Genomic DNA, 20,469 nt, shown 5'->3' with positions numbered 1-20,469 from the left:
GAAGGCTGTGATATTATTTGGCTGCCATACATTTACACATAAGCCACTTCATTCGCGCTATCATTGGTGATAGCCAGGTCACTTCTGAAAAATAGCTCTATAGATCAGTGGGCCTTACCTGGTAAAAAAAAAAATTAATAGTAAAAAAGATTACGGAAGCAATCCCCCGTGACCTCGCCACCGGTTCTGGCGTGGGCCCGGCCAAAAGCGGGCCGCACCCTTCCCAAGGTTGGCTCGACCACACTCGAGAACCAACCGCGACCGGTTCTAAATCAGAAAGAAGTTCAACTGTGTAACAAAAAAATATTTAATTTTGTTCTTGGGTAGTAAGTGTTATTTTCCAATTGCTTATGCCTCAAAAGTACAGAAAATGGCTATTTTTATTCCCCACAAACTTTGCTTTTGTGACCAGGACAGTGATATTTTGAAACTCACCTATTTTCAATGAGAAAACGTGGTGTGCATTTGTGTCATTCCTTCACGTAAAGTCCTGGTCACAAAAGCAAAGTTTTTGGAGAATAAGCCATGTGCTATACTTTTGAGGCATAAGCAATTAGAAAATAACACTTACTACCCAGGAACAAAAATCGTGCTACACAGTGTAATCAGAGCGGGCCGCTGCCGTGTCAATGGATGCTGGCTTGGCTCTAACACAGATCTTGAGCGTGCAGGCGGCGCAACAGCTGCACCGGGGCCCACAGAGGCCGGTTGAGCCCAGGTGCCGGGCTGTACAGAGGGGGAAAGACAGCGAGAGAGCACCCCCCCTCCCACCACCGTTGTATTTCTTGGAACCAGGGCCCGTGCCAAATGCACTCCGCCACTGCTCTAGCACGGTTCCGAGCGGCCGTGGAAATGAGGCAACCTGTGACGTATTGTACTGTTCAGCAGTGCCACGCCAAGCTGGGCAAGCCAGTGAAATGTGAGCCAGCTCCACGCGGTCGTTCGTTGCCCCGTTTTTTCCGCGCAATTCATCGATTCGCAGCCAGAACAACCTCAACAGTCGATCACACTGTGGCCTCAAAATGGGAGAAAAATTCTATGCGTAAAATAGCTGACGTTTTGGGCAATGACCCTTTTCATTGCACATCAACGCATCACACAGTTTCAGAGCAGGAGGAAAAGAGAGGGCAGAATACACTTCGTTTCTGAGAGGCGGTCATCTTCCAGAGGTTACACAGCTGTCTTCTTGGTGATGCTGCTATGTTACCAATGATGCAGTAACAGTTGACAAAAAAAACTACTACGCAACACATTCATCAATAACATGCGGCCTGAAAAGAAATGTATATGCACGGTATATAATCGGCGGTATTTCGTGACCATAACTGTTTTTCAAACCACCCAGAATGGCTTGTTAGACGCTCGCACGCATTTCGCGTCACGCAAAAATAAATGTCAAGTATCACGACATCAGAATCCGCTAATTATTAGGCCGGCATCTCGTACAGACGGATTGACACATAACACCAATTAAAATATACACGCCGAAGTTTATTTTTACGTTGTAAAAGACATCAGACGCGACATTTCAGGAAGAGGTTAACCTAAAAAATGTTTGTTCACTATATGGACATGGAGGGGTCATTTTAAAACCTGCCCGGTACTGTGTCAAAACATTACAAGCCAGACAATCCAGTGCAGCGATTGAACCAAAAGGAACCCTGTAGCGTGATGTTGTTTAAGGGGGGGTCGGGTGGGGGGGAGGGTATATAAAAACTCGAGGGGTACAGAAAACAATGGTGATTGGAAGATGCCAACAGGGCTCCTAATGGGGATATACCTGGCAGCACCTTCCCCTGTGTGGGGCTCAATGACTAAACTATAAGAATTTAGCAGGGCCGAGCCTTGAGCAGGGCGCGGTGGGGCTCAATCCCCTATAGCCCCCCCCCCCCATCAACACGACGGGCTGAAGTGGCCCATTGCCGAGTGGAGCCACTTCACACGCGCCATGCCAGCAGGTCGAGTGATGTGATCCGCAGCGATTCCCCCTTCCTGGCTTGGGACAGGCTGCAAACTCCACCTCGGGTTTTTTCCAAGCGTGAGTTCTATAGGACCGTATATATTATACATATATCACGGTTTCTGAGCACAGGCCCAATATGCCAAGTGGCCAGTAACAAAAAACATTTTGTATAAAGTATATATTCTAGAATTCAAGCAGTTAATACGAAGAATTGAATGGCAGTGGCATCATCATGAGAGCTTTCTCTGCCGGATGTGTGAATGCTAAAACTATTAAAAACGATTATTCTACTTTTATTTTACCATGTAAGGCTCACTGAGCTATATAGCTCTTTTTCAGAAGCGACATGTCCACAAATGATAGCTCAACTAAGTGGCTTATGTGGAAATTTATAGCAGCCAAATACTAAAACTATTAAAAACGATTATTCTACTTTTATTTTACCATGTAAGGCTCACTGAGCTATATAGCTCTTTTTCAGAAGCGACATGTCCACAAATGATAGCTCAACTAAGTGGCTTATCATGTGGAAATTTATAGCAGCCAAATACTCTAAAAGCATGTTTCTAAATGTGGGTGGGAAACCCCAGAGAACCTGGAGAAAAATCCACGCAACCACGGGGACAGAGACATGCAAACTCAAAATATACAGGCGTCAGGGTCGAACCGACGACCTCCTGTATACCAGGCGAGGCAGTTAACATCTCGCAACTGTGGTGCCCTGCAGCCTGTAGAGCCCTATATAACTGGTCTGGTGGGAGCCCAAAAATGGCGCATTTACATCATTCTCATCACACATTGCGTGCACAATCTCATTCACGTGTCTTCACCATTCAAATACTAATTCAATTGGTACCTACTTGCACATATCCCATTACTAAAAAATTGAATATTTAGACTGGTGGAATCTGACGAGTTATGAAGCTCTTTTTCAGAAATGTCCAGTAGCGCACCCCCATCCCATGACGTACGGAGCTATTATCTTCTGCATCAGCTATGGCACTTCACGTACAAAGACAAATATCCGCCGTATAGTCTTTAACAGACTGTTGGGGCAAGTGCTGTTAGAGAGCACCTGTGAAGGCCAACACGGAACACAAAGGGGTGGGTGGTGGCCAGGACCCCGCCTGGGCCGCATTTGTCTCCCCAATGGTAATGTGTTACACACCGCACTAGTGAAACATAGAAGGCGGAGTTGGCCTTGGGAAGTCCAAAACCTGTTCACATGTTCGTCACTGAAGGTGGTCGAATGAGTCGCCAGGCTTGTTGTGCAGTTTACTAACCACTGTGCCACCAGGTAACGCACCTACATACAAACTGTCTTAATTTCAATTATCAATTATCTCTGCGTCATGTGGGACACACATACTGAGAACTTCTGTTCTCTAATTACAAGTGGAACATGTTTCGCAATCATCAGGCGTGTGCAGCTTGTAACCTCTGGATTTGTATTTGAACGAACGACACTTGGTACAAAACTCAAAAAGACGTGCGATAGTGAATCACGAGGATTGGGGTTTGAGAGAAACCCTGAATGCCAAAGCGGAGCTCGTTCGCTCAAACTGTGGACCAGGAGCTTACACTGGCAAATGAACGCGATTCACCAAAAAAAGCACAATCTGTCGTGTCAGCAATGCAAAATGACAGACGTAACGAGCCAGTGCAACAAGGAAGTATCCATGTACAGGAGGCCCGTATTGCATCGCAGAGATTATTTACATCACAATCCAGCTAAGCTAACCCGATTGTGAGATTCCATATAAAAAAACAACACTCGACAGAGTATTACTTGGACATTATTTGCACGCGGGACAAACCAGTTTGTTCGAGTGGGTTTCCCACAAACCGCAAGCCGGTACATTAAGCGAGCCTCATTGCATACCACCCCTTATTTCATGTGAACCCTTAAAAGCTGGGAAAGCTCTGTTACAATATTTACGTACCCAAGACCCTGTGTTAATTCTTACAAGCCAGGCAATCCCAGCACAATAATGAAGCCTCTGCAAAGTAGCAGTGTGCCTATTTATCAGTGTTAACCCTTAAAAGTTAGTCAACCCATTCCCATTAACAGAGTTTCAGTAATACAGCATCAAACACCTAAGACTGTGTCAAATAATTAAACTCTCAACCCTTACAACTTCTACATGCCAGGCAAGCCAGTGCAACAGGGAAGTCCTTTGCTATAGTGGCACGAACCCATCACTGTTAACCCTTAGAATCGAGGCAAGCCAGTGCCTAGTCTCTATGTTACAGTGGTGCTCATTCAAGACCCCGTAGCAGTGAGTACCCGTGAGTGTTAACCCCTACGAGCCAGGCAATCAAAGAGTCTCTAGTCGTATGGCGATGCACACCAAATACTGTGTTCACTACTACGATCTAGGCAAGCCAGCGAAATAAGTGTTTGTTATAGCAGTCTCTACCCATTACTCTGAGATAACCCTCGCAAGTTAATGAAGCTAATCAGGGAGTCTCCGCGTTAAGAGCGTTATGCACTTCATACTCTGCGTTAACCCCTTTACCCTCCTCATGACCCCTACAAGCCAGGCAAGCCAACGTAGCCGCCACGGCATGCGGGCACAGCACAGTCACAGGACCCCCTGTTGTTGTTCTTGTCTCGCGGCCCAGCAGGGCAGGGCTCCACGCTGGTCGTGGCCTTGGCAAAGGCGGCCCAGATGGCGGGGTCATCGGTGCACACCGTTCCGCCCCCCCGGTACTCCTCGCCGCGATTACGGTTGATGTCACCCACGCAGGCCCAGGCCCCGCCGGGGGACCCGCCCGTCTGCGACACACACCACTTGGAGTGGTCCTCCTCAGAGGAGAAAGGGGCAACGCTCGGCAGGGAGATGGAAGAGACGCGGCAAACGCAGAACTCGCCCGAGCAGTTTGAGTCGAACACCCCGACGCCGTGGACCCACGATTCCAGGTAGAGGCTGCTCTTGAGGTTGGGCGCCACCAAGTGAACGTACAGATCTGACGCACGCACAAAGACAAAGATCTCCAAAATCGCCTTCAACAGACTGTTTGGGCGAGTGCTGTTAAACGAGCAAATATCAAGGCCGGCATGGCACACGAGGGGGTAGGTGGCCAACACCACGCCCGGCCGCCTTTGTCTCCGCAGCGGCGATATTTACGCACCGCACCAGGTAATCATTTGAGGTTAAGTCGACCTAGGTTCAGGACCGGTTCAGAAAATTGTCACTGGTGTTGGTAGTGAGTGGGAATTGAACTCGGGTCACTGGGTTCATAGGGCAGTACACTAATTTCTGCACTACTGCTCCCCACACCCACACGGCCAACACATACACAAGATTCCCCATATAGCCTTGAAGAAGACTATTGGGGAAAGTGCTGTTAGTGAACACCAATTAAGGCCGTGAGTGGGAATTGAACTCGGGTCGCCGAGTTCGTAGTGCGACTCGCTAACCGTTGCACTGCCGCTCCCCACACACGCGAGCGTACACACACGTACGCACGGGGAGGCGGTTTAAGCTTTTGGGCTTAGATGCCAACACTTCCACGTACTAGGTCTGACGTGTGCACACATGGAGAGGCAATTATAAGCAGGTCAGCATAAGAGGGGCATTAGCTAGTCACAGCAAGCCCTCGATTCACTACTGAAGGATCTCGAGTTGAAATCCCATTCCGGAATTTGACTCAGCCTATCATCATTATGCCCTACCCATATGCAGAACGGTGCTGTGTTCAACTTGTGCTGCGGAGGGAGAGTTGCTTCTGGGGCACTAGAGTAATTGAAATGAGCTGTTATGCAATGCTCTTTGAATTGCACAGACATTTAAGCATTTAAGCATCCTGTATCCATATCATAATAGTTGTGGGATAAGAAAATATGTAAAAGAATTCATTCTATAAAGAGACTGTCCACCACCAGCAGCAGCATCACTACTGAGAATCGCCCACACTCTTCCATCAGAATTACAACTTGATATCAAGCTGTCGATTCTTGATTATAAATTCACTTGCAGTTGTATTTGACACAAATCATGTACCTGTTTACACACTCGTGCAATAATCATCCCAAGTCTACGTTGATGTTTCTGTAACGTAGTTTTACTATGAGTTTTTTTTAAACGTAATTTGTCCGAGGCAAACTTTTGTTACGGGAAATTAATTGTATTTATTATTAATTGTGTTTCAGCACCGTTTTCCATTTCCATTGAAACCATGTTGTTTTTACTCTCATTTCTATTTGGTTGTGTTTGCTTCAACTTCTATTTTATTCATCGCTGTACTGTGTTGTTTGCATTATATCCCTTCTGCTGCCATCATTTGTATATATCACCCAGGTGACTGCCGCCGATGATGATTTCTCACCGGGTTAAACAAAATAAACTTGAACCCTCTCCAAGGCAGACTACAAGCCCGGGCGTGACTACAAGCTGCACGGGGAGGGGGGGGGGGTGGCCAAGCCAGTGCAACAAGCGAGCCTGTATGTGGACCGGCGAGTGTGTGCACGACGGACGACGCGACTCACCGTCGTCGAAGCGGTGTGTCTTGGCGAAGCTGCGGAAGGTTTTCCCGGCGGAGGAGGTGAGCTCGACAACGCGCGTCGCGGACTCCACCTGCAGTTTTGTTTTGGCGCAGAGCGCCTGCAGGTCGGGCAACTTGTCCTTGAGCTGGGCCCCGACCTGGCAGCTGTAGTGGTCTGGCTCGTTGTAGCGCAGCTGCAGGGCTGTGATAAATATCGCCGCGTCATTATCGTCATCAACGTCATCATCGTCATCATCGTCATCATCGTCACCATCATTGTCACTATCAATATCAGAATTTTCATGTCAGCGCCACTGTCGCCATCTTCGCCGTCATTATCGACGTCATCACCGATAGCCCTATTATTATAAGCATCATCAATGTTACCATCACACATGTACGTGAGAAGCCTATGACCAAGCCAGCGAAATAAGCGTTTGTTATAGCAGTCTGTACCCATTACTCAGAGATAACCCTCGCAAGTTCGTCAAGCTACTCGCTTCTCTCCAAACTCTCAGGAGATAAGCAGCGTTGAGCCTGGATAGCGCATGGATGGATGGCCACTGTTCATAATTGGTGTTGTATGCTGCGGGGCTACAAAACATGTTGGGAAACACTGGGAGGATAAAGGCAGCTTGGTCACGCGAGATGCTGGTCACGCTAACTTCTCTCGTGCGCCGTGCCCTCCTTCACAGATGCTCGCTAACACCACCTACCGGTTACATGCAGGAATATGTCTCTGTGCGTGTAGGGAGCGGTAGTGTAGCGGTTAGCGCGCTGCGCTATGAACCCGGCGACCCGGGTTCGATTCCCGCTCACGGCCAACACCAGTGACGATTATCTGAACCGGTCCCGGGCCTCCCCTAGGTCGACTCAGCCTCAAATGAGTACCTGGTGCAATGGTCGAAACCGTAGGAGACATTACCACTATGGAGACAAAGGCGGTCGGGCGTGGTGCTGGCCACCCACCCCCTCGTGTACCGTTCCGGCCTTCATAGGTGCTCGCTACCAGCACTTGTCCCTACAGTCTGTTAAGGCTACATGGGGGATCTTTGTCTTTGTATATTTGTGTGCGTAACTATGGCGCAGTTGGACCAGTAGGGGGCACAGCTGGCGCATCTAACTGCCAGTCATCTCAGCCAGTCAACCCATGGCACCTTCGACACTTCACGTGGCGTCTTGCCTAACGCCCTTAATGCCACCACTGCCGCAGCCTCCACCACGCTACCTCCACCCTAGTCACTACCTGATCCCCATCCCTTATCTTCCCATTTTGTACTATAGTCAACAGGCATTGTTAAACGTCTTGGTGAAAGGCACTTTATGAATAGAATCGTTGTAGTTGTGCGTGCGTAACGCAGCGCGCCCACCGATGTCGCCGAACTGGTCGAAACCGTAGGAGACGCACAGGAAGGACTGGCCATAGCGCAGCGCCGTGTGGGGCCACGCAAACGGCCCCGGCACCGACGGCGGGAAGTGCGGCGTGCTGTGCACGAGCCAGAAGCCGCCCGTCCCGTCCAGCATCACGACGCCTGCACAGGGGAAGGGGCAGCAGGGGCAGCGGCGGCAGCGGCCGGTGCGTGACCACCACAGGGGCAATGCCATACGTGGGAGAAAGGGGGCCAGGGGCAAACTGCTTGTGGTGGAGGACACGAGTCCTTACTGTGACACCAGACCTAGCCCCGACCCTCATGGAAAAACAGCAATAATAATTACGTAATAGTTTACAATTGTGATGCGCCGCAGAGTGTTTCGCCCACTCACGAAGAGAGAGAATGACCCGGAGGCAAGAGGAACCCCGGACCAGTGAGAAAGGCAGTCACGTGGTGAGCCGGTGCCAAATTCCCACCGCCCCCTTGCCTCCCCCCAAGCTCTGTGGTCCTATTAATGCAATATCAAACAATTACTTGGTGATTACATGTCGGAGGAAACCAGAGCACCCAGAGAAAACCAAGCGTGCAAGGGGGCAATAATCTATCCCATACAGATGGAAACAGATGGAGATTAGTCCACTTGCTGTACTGCCGTCTTCTGGCTAGCCAGGGTATGGCACCTCCTTGTCCACGGGAGGGAGTTTGACGATATGTGTATAATCCACCAACCCTCGCCACCTCGACAGTGCTGGATCACAGGCGTTCACAGCCACCATTACCCGCTCAAGGGTGGGAGCTAACACCGAAACAGAATAAACCACAATCCAACCTCCGGCGCCAGCTCCTACAGTCCCTCCTTCCTTGTAAATTGTCCAAATGAGCGACCTTCCCAGGAGTCCCTCCTGGCGGAGCCTCCATACGAGCTCCCCTCCAATCTCAAGTCTTGGCAGTCACGGTCAATCTGATGCAGCCACGAGGCCTGTGACTGCCCTCTCGGCCTCCTCCTCCTGCACCCAAGAGGTTCTCGATCACAGAACACCCGGGGGGTAAAGGTCAACCAAGAGGAAGCAAGGAGCCAAATTGTCCACGTGTGGCATGTAGGGATATGGCTCTATCCATGATCCTAACACTTAACAAAAGTAACCAACAAAACTAAAACCTGAGCCCTCATCCACACTGCAATAGCCAACCAGATCGTAACAGCAGCCAAATGTATTTCCCGAACCACAACCAACCAACCAACAAAAGCTCAGAAATAGCTCTGCCTCAAATCCTAATTACACCAGCCAATTAAACCCTAGTAGTAGCCATAACCTAAATGCACTAGCCAACTAGATGCTAGCCCAGCCCTAGTTCTATCCCACACTCGTCAACCAAACCGAGGCAACAGCTATTCACGTAACCACAATGCTCCCCCCCCCTCCCCAGTATTCGACAATGCCCTTCCGAACTCAAGTCCCCCCCCCGCCCCACCATCTGTGAAACACGAGGGCGGGCGGGGTGCAAGGGACAGCATGATGCGGGCCCCCACCTTTGGTGTGGCCGCAGATGCTGTCGTAGTGAGGGGAGTTGGGTGGTTCATCGTTATAGAGAACGAAGGCGACGTCGCCGGCCTGTACACCACACGACAACGAGCGGGCGTCACAAGGAACGCGACGAGGAGAGGCTCATAAAGGACACTGCAAATATAATATCATAAGATCATCTTTGCCTCTGGCCATGACTGCCTTCCCCTCCACATTCAGAAACATGCATTGAGATTATTTTAATTGTTTTGCTGTGATAAATATACAAGTAATTGGTCACTTTGCTGACCTATCATTTGTGGCCAGGTCGCTTCTGAAAAATAAGTTAATACCTTAGTGGGCTTTGCCTGGTAGGATGGGGATGGTTTCGTTTTATTTGAACGTGTTTTGGGTGATTTGTTTATCTTTGTTGAACCTTGCACTACAATCCTGTTTTTGTATTGTTTGTTGTTGTAACTTTCTTACCCGCCCCTACTGGACATCTGTGAAAAATAGCTTTATAGCTCATCAGATGTTTCCAGTATATTTACATATTCTGATCCTGATCTTTCCTATCTGTACGGCTAAACACATCTTAATATCTAGAGGACTGCAGAGCTCAGGCAATTGTTGGTAGAGCTGGCTCACTGTCTGGCTGTTGATTTCCAACTTGTCTGTGGTTTCTGAAGAGATTATGACATGCAAATTGCATGAATAATGACGACGCTGTATGTAACTAAACCTTATTATCATCATCATCATCATTATACTTGACGCGCTCAGGATAAAAACAGCATCGCGTCACAGCCACTTGCCAATCGGGCCGAATCACGCTAGCGATTCCTTTTGTTTGCCTTTCTGGTGAAAATCTTCCTGTGCCTCCTAATCGCCAACTCAGGAGCAAACCGCCAAGTCGATGAGGTTTTGGTCGCGTTTGTTTTTGTTCCAAGATGCGAATCGGAATGTCCCCTCGCCGTCACGTCTGGGGAACAGTGCTCGCTGAGAGAGCATGTGTGGGGAATGCAGGGGATGTTTTTTGCGCAACAGCTGAGCAGCCATGGACTGAGGTTGGGGACAAGAGGTCAGTCACACCTTGGTGGGTTTTCAGGCCTCACTTTGCAATAGCTTTGATCGTGTTGATGACATCTTACGGGAGACTCTCAATGCATATTTTCAGGATGGCACTGCGCTGAGATGTTCGACCAATTCTGTCATCCAAACTGAAAAAATCTCAAACTTTTTTCACCAAGGGGGATGGAAACAGACCATTACGACAAACATGTAAGCATGGTCTTGTTCACAAGGACGACCTTTGATGGTTTTCAGGTTATAGATCTAGCCACTCATAATTAATCATCTTGGTGGCGGTGTTAGGGCCTCGCCTTGATAAGTATTTGGGCCTCGCGTTGGTGCTGTTTGGGTCTCACCTCGGTCGCGTTCCCGTCGTAGAGCTGGTTGACCGTCTGGTAAACAGGGCTGGAATTGCTATCGACATCAACTTGGGCATTCTGCCAGCTCTGCGTTGATTTGTCCAAGTAGAGGTAATCTTTTCCCTTAGGCAGCTTGTAGACTATGAACCTGCGAGACGTGGATGGGGAAGGGTGGGGATGCAGCACATGGAACTCCATCATGGGTACCTTTGGACATTGAGTCAGTATTCAAAACCTATTTAACACTGGCACATCCGAGCCAAGCCGGGGGCCCTCGCTGTATGGGTGGTTTTAAATTGGCAATTTACGGAGCTGACCCAGAACCAAACCGTGATATGCCAGCCTCACAACACATTTGAAAATAGCCCGGAACCAAGCAAGGCCAGAGGCGGTGCTAATGACATGTGTGTGATGTCAGTGAATCGTCTATATACATCTCGACTGCAGTGGAACACAAAACTGGCACCTCTTGAACAGTGATGTATATATGCATCTTCCAAAAACATATAGAGTGATATTGCCTATTTTTTATGTAATCGATTTTCTTATATATATGGATTCAGCGAGTTCCAAGAAAAAATGCAGTGACGCATACCTGCGAACTCCTCTCTCGAGACAACAAAAGGCCAAAAGGACCCCCCCCCCTGCCTCGCCCACACAAAATACATGTGGAGGTTAATTACTGCGGAAAGTTGTAAAACTGGAATAACTACACTTTGGGGCAATTGAGAGTATCTGTGTCCACAGGCTATGAGATGACTGGAGGAAGGTGAGAGGGGGGCCGGACCTGAATGTGACTTAGGAAATTACTTCAATAGTTTAGACAAAGACAGACACACACACACGTACACTGGACCAACGGTCACAATCAAAAGGACAGTTGTTCCGTCGTGAGAGGAAACCGACAAATCACAGGCCGAGGAGCGAAACCAAAGGACTTCCGGTCCTTTGTGAGAAGACGAGACGGAGGCAAAACATTTCGGATATAACAAAGAAGCCGAACCACCCAAATCAGTCTTGCAATGGCAAGCTCCGGGGTATGGTCCTCGAAATCAACCATGGTGTCGAGTCTTGCAGAGAGGGGTTGATGTGATGCTCAGTGTTGAGTTCGGCGCTGACAGACGGAGTTTCGCTGAAAGTTTATTCTACACTTATCCTTATGTTTTGAGTCGCTTGCAGAGTCAAGGACTGCCAGAAGTTGCATTGTACTAAACTATAAGAGTTGTGAGACGCTAAGAGATGTGCGAATACATTTTATGAGTTTTGGAGAGTGAGTGAGGAGCAGCAACGAGCAGCTCCCAGCAACAGCCCTCCTGGAAAAAGGGGGGGGGGCACCAAGGGTGGTCGCGCAAAGCCAGCTGCTACTCACAGGACCAGCAGCGCAGCGGCAAACGACTAAGCACGAGCGTGCTGACTCGCAAGCCCCGAGCACACTCCAGCAAATGTCGAGCTCGGGGATCAGCAGTGTCTGGTGCCAAGGGGGGTGACGCGCTGCAGCCCAGCGGACGAGCTGCGAGCGCTATCTGGCGACGGGATCATCGCGCACATCGACGCAGACGGAGCCGGACCCATCATCCCTGCTAGCACGGCCACCGCCGCCAACGTGAGCAGCGTGCCGGCTCAGGTGGAGGGAGACTGATGGCGCAGCCGAGAGCGCCGTGTGTTCGACACACATGCACACGCCGACCCAGCGGCCCTGCTGGGGAGCCGAGGTATTTTCAGTACAAGGAACGCCGCACCAGCCACTGACTGGTCAGAACCACTATAATAAGTGGACCTCGTGGTGACTGCCCTGCCACACACACACACAACGCGCATATCGGTACGAATAAGATTGTGCCAAGAAGTATGTTTGTGTTTCTAAAAGGGTTGCCATCCCAAGGTGGTGTGTTAACCATTAGCTAATCGTAAGCATTGTTCTGTCCCTTGAGTTGCATGTATACGGTCGTTTAGAAGCATTTTAGTCATTAGTTTTCTTTTATCGCATAACCTTACCAATGAATTCATGTTTCTTGGTTCTTTCGGTAAAGTCACGTAGAAGGGAAATAATAAAATAATAAATATAAAACAATACAATTTTATTTTCTATTTTTATTATTTTCATTATTTTATATTATTTTATTGTTTCCCTTCTACGTGACTTTACCAAAAGAACCAAGAATATAAATCCCTGCAGTCACGAAAGCTTTAAATCGAAAAATTAATTCATTGTTGACACACTAAACATTTATAAGCATCTATGTTACGAATCTACACACTCACACGAATACTATTGTATGGAAATATTTATTTTGATCACAGAATCTTGCCCGCTAATTCATTGACGTCCCATTAGCCAATTGATAAGCATCTTCTTAGCTCTTTCGGTAAAGTCACGTTGAAGGGAAACAATAAAATAATAAAATATATAGGCATCTGTTAGCCAAACCTACAAACACGCAAGTACACTATTGTTTCAGGACATTTCTTTAATTGTATAATCTTACCAATGATTTAATTGATGTCTACTTTTGCCATTGGGCGCACACGTTCATTTAGCACGGTTCCGTATGAATAGTCATTTTTAATGACTTTTCAAATGGTCGTGTATGGTCGCGCTACTCTGAGGAGTTAGCCTATTGTTCTATTGCTCAGTTTTAACAACGTAACCATTGAGGGTTAATTGTACGGATGAATGAGTAGGACATCGACAGGAGTACTGTCGTGGCAATTCCGATCATAAGTGTGTTCGCATATTAGAGAGTTTTTAGATATTAAAGTTGCTTAACATAGAAGAGTCTGAGTGGTTCCTTCCTAAGTTCATCCGTAATAATCTTAATTATAAGAACTGTATCCTGCGGCGAGATCTGAATCCTGAGACCGGACATAATTACACTAAAATCATAATCAGTAAAAGTTAAGCGCGAATCATTGTATTATCACCATTGGTAATACAACCTTAGACAATGAAGCCGAGCATAATTTGCATAACTGCATTCATTTGCATAATTTCTAACATTTGCGTAATTTCATACAAAAAAAATCATTACATTTTTCTTTTTTTTTTTTCAAAACACAATACATACAACAACAGCTGGGGGCTGGCTCGCATGTGCAGTGGAACATAGGAATCGGTGCTCTGCTTTCAGGTCTGAATCTGGAGTTTCAAATTCCTTTGATAGGGTCACACATTAACAGTTCACCTGCAGCAGGGTCTCATGGCTGCGAGCCTGAATACATGTGGCCGATGGGTTGCCGCACATTAAGAGGAATGTTCCCTTTTCTTGTCAGGTGGAGTACAAGAGAATATATACAACTATATTGCATCTTCTACCCCCCCATAGACTGGAACTCCCTCAAAGTTCCTGCCCATGCCCAAGTCCAGGCTCAAGACCCTTCCATTTTCCTCTGGCCATGACCGACTTCCCCTCTCTCTGCAAAATGCAAATCACTTTAAAATAGATAACGCAGCATGTAACTATGATCAGAAAGTTTTGAATTCAAATCCTGGCCATGTGCTGTAACATGACATTTGTTTCTGGAAATAGAACCACAAAGCCTGGTCTCCTAAGATCCAAGTGTCAGTACTCTGATCTCGAGACTCGGTCTTCTGCAGTCGAGTCTCAATACAGGCCCTAATCTTGATGATACCCAGTCTCCTAGAGTTGAGTCTCAATCAAGACTCCGGTCCTGAGAGCCCGTCTCGTGAAGCCGAGTGTCTCTGTAGAGTGTGTGTGCAGGTGGGAGGCACATACCAATCCACAGATTTCCCCTCCCCATTGAGGCAGGAGACTTGACACCATGTGGTTCCCGTCATCGAGAAGAGCAGGAAAACCACCAGAGACATCGCTCCATCCTAGACAAATCATCATCACCATCACCACCAACATCACTATCTTCAACGGCATCGCAAATTCCACCATCGTCATCACAATGTGCCATCACCTTCACCATTAGCACCATCACCAACGTCATCATCATTATAATAAGATATGATCATATATAAACAATTTTACCTCCAAAATTACCATCATCACCATTGTCATCAACGTCTTGAATTAACATAATCAGCTATCACCATCATCCTTATTATTATCATTATAACCGATTATCATCATATATAACCATAAACACTATAATCACCACCAATATCTCCATCATCAACCATTATTATCATCATCATATACAGCAGGCCAAGTGCTCGGCTTGTTGTAGTCAATGTTGCGGGTTGGCCTTGTGTGCGCGTGAGGGCGAGTGCTAGGGGTAGATTTTATGTTGTGGTCAGACTAGTGCTTGTGCCAGTGTGATGGCTCGTTTCAGTTTCATTTCATTTATTAGGTACTAGCTCTACTACCCGGCTTCTACCGGGACTTTGATCCACCACGCCCGGCCGCCTTTGTCTCCCCAGTGGCGATATTCACACACCACAGCAGTTACTCGTTTGAGGCTGAGTCGACCTAAGGGAGGCCCAGGAGCGGTTGAAATAATCGTCACCGGTGGTGGCCGTGAGCGGGAATCGAACTCGGGTCGCCGGGTTCATAGCGCGGTGCGCTAACCACTACACCACAATGCGTCACGCTTCCACATGCGAGGGTCACGTGACAGATTTGACGTCACAGCTCACTTGCCGTGCAAAAAATATATGCATTATTGAGCTCCCCCCCCCCCCAAAAAAGTGTATTTTTATAATTTTTGCATGGTGTACAGTCTGGAAAGTACCCACATGGCAAATTTCCAGTTTGTTGCATGTCGGGAAGTACGCTAAACATTTTGAACAGACACACATAATCACAACTTTGCCTTTTATATATATGGAGAGGTATAACCCTGTGAGCCATGCGGCTCTTGACTCAGTGCAACCGCAACAAAACAAAAACATGAACAAGAAACATCTTGAAGTGACTACACGCAACAGAACAATCCAGGAAAAAACAGCAAAGTCTTCCAGAAAAAACACCGTATTTCAACGCTGTGTGCAAAAATCCCAGTGGGATGCAAATCAAACAATAACAACCATACGACAATGTAGACTAAAGTTATCAGGCTAACTCTGTGCTACAACAAACAAACATGGCTAAACCAAAACGTTTTCAAAATCACCAAAATAAGGCTATAAAAACAATGTAACAGTGATCATAGGAATTGATTGCTTGTGTGGAGCGGTAAAGGTAAGACGGCAGCTACTACGAGTTTCAAGGTCCAGAGTCTGTATTGGTGTTAGGGCTCGCGTTGACGCTGGGGTTATTGCTCGTGTTAGTAGTGTCAGGGCGAGTGTTAGTAGTGTCAGGGCGAGTGTTAGTAGTGTCAGGGCGAGTGTTAGTAGTGTCAGGGCGAGTGTTAGTAGTGTCAGGGCGAGTGTTAGTAGTGTCAGGGCGAGTGTTAGTAGTGTCAGGGCGAGTGTTAGTAGTGTCAGGGCGAGTGTTAGTAGTGTCAGGGCGAGTGTTAGTAGTGTCAGGGCGAGTGTTAGTAGTGTCAGGGCGAGTGTTAGTAGGGTCAGGGCGAGTGTTAGTAGTGTCAGGGCGAGTGTTAGTAGTGTCAGGGCGAGTGTTAGTAGTATCAGGGCGAGTGTTAGTCATGTGTGGGCGAGTGTTAGTGGTGTCATAGCGAGTGTTAGTAGTGTCAGGGCAAGTGTTAGTAGTGTCAGGGTGAGTGTTAGTAGTGTCAGAGCGAGTGTTAGTGTCAGGGTGAGTGTTAGTAGTGTCAGGGCGAGTGTTAGTGTCAGGGCGAGTGTTAGTAGTGTCAGGGCAAGTGTTAGTAGTGTCAGGGTGAGTGTTAGTAGTGTCAGGGCGAGTGTTAGTAGGGTCAGGGCGAGTGTTAGTAGTGTCAGGGCGAGTGTTAGTAGTGTCAGGGCGAGTGTTAGTAGGGTCAGGGCGAGTGTTAGTAGTGTCAGGGCGAGTGTTAGTAGTGTCAGGGCGAGTGTTAGTAGTGTCAGGGTGAGTGTTAGTAGTGTCAGGGCGAGTGTTAGTAGTGTCAGGGTGAGTGTTAGTAGTGTCAGGGTGAGTGTTAGTAGTGTCAGGGCGAGTGTTAGTAGTGTCAGGGCGAGTGTTAGTGATGTCATAGCGAGTGTTAGTAGTGTCAGGGCAAGTGTTAGTAGTGTCAGGGTGAGTGTTAGTGATGTCATAGCGAGTGTTAGTAGTGTCAGGGCGAGTGTTAGTAGTGTCAGGGCGAGTGTTAGTAGTGTCAGGGCGAGTGTTAGTAGTGTCAGGGCGAGTGTTAGTAGTGTCAGGGCGAGTGTTAGTAGTGTCAGGGCGAGTGTTAGTAGTGTCAGGGCGAGTGTTAGTAGTGTCAGGGCGAGTGTTAGTAGTGTCAGGGCGAGTGTTAGTAGTGTCAGGGCGAGTGTTAGTAGTGTCAGGGCGAGTGTTAGTAGTGTCAGGGCGAGTGTTAGTAGTGTCAGGGCGAGTGTTAGTAGTGTCAGGGCGAGTGTTAGTAGTGTCAGGGCGAGTGTTAGTAGTGTCAGGGTGAGTGTTATTAGTGTCAGGGCGAGTGTTAGTAGTGTCAGGGCGAGTGTTAGTAGTGTCAGGGCGAGTGTTAGTAGTGTCAGAGCGAGTGTTAGTAGTGTCAGGGCGAGTGTTAGTAGTGTCAGGGCGAGTGTTAGTAGTGTCAGGGTTCAAACGCAGTCACGAGTCTCCGTTAAAAGTGAAACTCGGTTTCGTCACTTCGACGGGAACTGATACTTGTTGTTGTTCAGCGATTGTCAGCAGCGTCTGAGGGTAATACTTGGCGCCGTCACAGAAACGTGGAATCTGAACATCACTTGCTCCGGAGACGTCGTCTGAACAGTGCAGAGTGAATCTTCGTCGTGGCAGTGTGGATCGAGCCCACCGCAGCAGACACTCAACTGAGTTACATGACACAGCACATCAGCAAGACAGGAGCGAGCCCAGCCATATTCACCAACACTGAAGCATTGTCGGGGGAGCGGTGGCGCTGCGGTTAGCGCACTGCGCTCTAAACCCTACAGAACGTGAATTATATTCCCGATCACGGCTCACATCAGTGGCGAGCGACATGGAAACCCCACAACCACACCAATCCGAGCTGACGGGCGTGGTGAAGTATGGTCAAACAACCCCCTACGAGTTCATTGTGGATTTGCACGCTCATTGGTGTTAAATTCCACGTTCCTATGACGCGGACCGCATAAGCGTTGCTGGACATCTGTTAAAAATGAGGTTCGTAGTTCACGGGATGCTCCCGGCACGAAGGCATCGTCTCATTTCGTTAACGACATCGACAAAAACATCGTCTGCCTTGCCTCTTTTGATGCGCGGTATTGCATTGCACGTTCGTATGCCGGGGGCCCGGTCATCCCACTGCGAACCGCACGGTGTCAACTGATGTCGCGCTTCATACGAAGCTCAGCTAAACTCCACATTCCAGTGCCCGGGTCTCAGTGCATCCTGGCACGCAGGAGGAGTTCGATAAAGTCACGTGCGGATTCCTGCGGTCACCAAAGCTTCACATCAGTACAGGACGAGCTTTAATGGACGCGCCGTCGTCGCATTAAAGTGACGATGCACCAACACATAAACAATCGCCCTTTAACAGTGATGGGGGAAAAATAACCCAGAATAAAGAGAAAACTAACGAAGAGATCAAACAAATGTCACTCACCATATTTCACGCCGCTCCACGCGCAACAGGCGGCGGCGGCCCGGCGTGATCAGGAAACGAAGCCAAGCGCCAACGAATCGATTCGCCGAGCCGTTTAGATTATACGCGTGGGCGATTCCGCCTAATCGATTCCGAGTTGCCGAGGGGAGGGGCCGTGAGTCTCCCCCCCCTTCTCCCACCCCCCACAGAAGGAGCCACCACCGCCACCACCACCACGGGTTCGAGTCTCACTCATGCCAGACAATCAGAGGCGTCGGGCCCAGCAAGGCCTTCTGCTCTGCCGGACGAGAGATTGTCAGACTCAGAATTTATTTTTTTTGTAATTGAACATTTATTCATATTCTTAGTTTTTTCGGTAAAGTCACGTTGAAGAGAAACAACAAAATAACAAAATATATATAAAACAATAAAAAAAATATTTTTATTTTTTATTGTTTTATATATATAAAGTCACGTTGAAGAGAAACAACAACGTGACTTTACCGAAAAAACTAAAAATATGAATTACTGCAGTCACGAAAGCTTTAAATCAAAATTTGAACATTTATTGTCGTTAATGCTATATTGTTTTATTTGTTTTAATTATTTTATTGTTTCCCTTCTACGTGACTTTACCGAAAGAACCAAGAATAACAGGTCCCTGCAGGGTGGGCTGGTAGAAGTTCGCAAATGAGATAATGTGACTTCCAAATGTTGGGTGCAATAAGACGTATCAAGTCTCTGCGCTGTCCATTGCTGATTTTACACCCAACAGCACGAGATTTCACTTCGTTAAAGTATTGAAAGGGGACCGACGGACGGACACATTAATCTATTGCAGGCTGGTACACTCAGTTTACAACTTCGTTCTTTCCAGTATAATGCTATATGTATTTTACAAAGTTCGTTCCCATCAGTCTATGGGGCCGTCCATAAATGACGTCACGCACCTGGGGGGGGGGTCAGACATTTGTGACGAGGGGGGGGGGTTTAGAAATGTGACGTCACATCAAAATGTGCAACTTTAAATAAATATAGACAACACGTTCTACTTAATTAAATAGACTTTTTAATAAATGTTTTTCCTACATCAGAGTGCAGCGCCACATTAAATATTAAATACGCACTACAATGACAATAGTTTAAAGCGATTTGAAGCATGTTTTATTTTGGGGGGGGGGGGGGCAGAGCTTTGTGACGTCATATTTGAGGGGGGTCTGACTTTTTGTGACGTCGTGTGACGAAGGGGGGGGGGTCAAAAATCGTCCAAAATCGCGTGACGTCATTTATGGACGGCCCCTATTCACGTCATTTCATTGCAACTCTATCCCTCAAGTTGCGCTGCTTCCAGTGCAGCTCATGGATTACAGCTATTATCCAATCAGATGTACCGCCTGTGCTGTCTCTGCCTCTCCGGGTGAAAAATCTACCCAGAGGCCTTCAGAATTTCGAGTGAATCCCCTCTGCTGTTGAAGCAAATGGGGACGATGTTGTTGATTGTCATTCTTTAACCAATCAGATTTCGAGTTTGCTATGGTGGGCGTGTTCTTTGACACGCCGGAGCCTTCTAGCTGGCCGAGCCGCCTACGTTAGCCTTGGTCGTGTGGCAGGATCGGAGGGCCAGTTAGCTAACTGAAGTAAAACTAGCTAGCACGTAACGTAGCATCATCTAAGATTTATTTAAACTTTCTTTCGTGGCGTTTAGATTTTTAGATGTAGTGCTTTAGATTGTTTTTTGTGGGGAAGCCTGTTGAATCCTGATTGTGTTATTTGTCTATTACGGCATTTTTGCTTGCTTGGTGGTCGTATGAGTAAATGTGACTGGTTGTTGTGAGTTTGTTCTTGTTTCTTTGGCAATGACATTGATTTGGGCTATGCGATGTCTATTTGTGATGCAGCATCCTGTAATACTGCGTAATAATGGTACATCCTTGATGGTTTCAGTCACCATGTATTCATGTCTCTGCAATTAGTGTATTGTAACTCTCATAGGTGTTGAGCCTCATGTTAAATCACTTTATTCCACTTCGTAAAGGTTAATGTCACTGTGAATATGGGGTGGTTACGTCGAATGACAACTGCCTATAGCCCTAATGTCATGGTGAGGTTATTCGAAGGCGGTTTAATTGCGGGAGGAT

General features: G+C 47.6%; 1 protein-coding gene across 1 annotated transcript; it reads right to left on the bottom strand.

The window, feature by feature from the left end:
* Positions 1 to 1,470: 1,470 nt before the first annotated feature.
* On the bottom strand, positions 1,471 to 18,476 carry LOC116943714 (deoxyribonuclease-2-alpha-like). The gene is made up of 7 exons (XM_032956825.2): positions 18,353 to 18,476; positions 14,494 to 14,594; positions 10,757 to 10,907; positions 9,356 to 9,437; positions 7,822 to 7,983; positions 6,456 to 6,653; positions 1,471 to 4,933 (listed from the first exon to the last, which is right to left on the bottom strand). The coding sequence occupies exons 1-7, from the start codon at positions 18,353 to 18,355 to the stop codon at positions 4,497 to 4,499; spliced, it is 1,134 nt and encodes a 377-aa protein (XP_032812716.2). The 5' UTR covers positions 18,356 to 18,476; the 3' UTR covers positions 1,471 to 4,496.
* Positions 18,477 to 20,469: the final 1,993 nt, after the last annotated feature.

Source organism: Petromyzon marinus, chromosome 1 (assembly GCF_048934315.1).
Source record: "Petromyzon marinus isolate PM22_M1 ecotype Great Lakes invasive population chromosome 1, UKy_Petmar_22M1.pri1.0, whole genome shotgun sequence".
Taxonomy (NCBI): Eukaryota; Metazoa; Chordata; class Hyperoartia; order Petromyzontiformes; family Petromyzontidae; genus Petromyzon; species Petromyzon marinus.
Note: the sequence above shows the minus strand (reverse complement) of the source record. Positions and strands in the feature narration are given on the sequence as shown.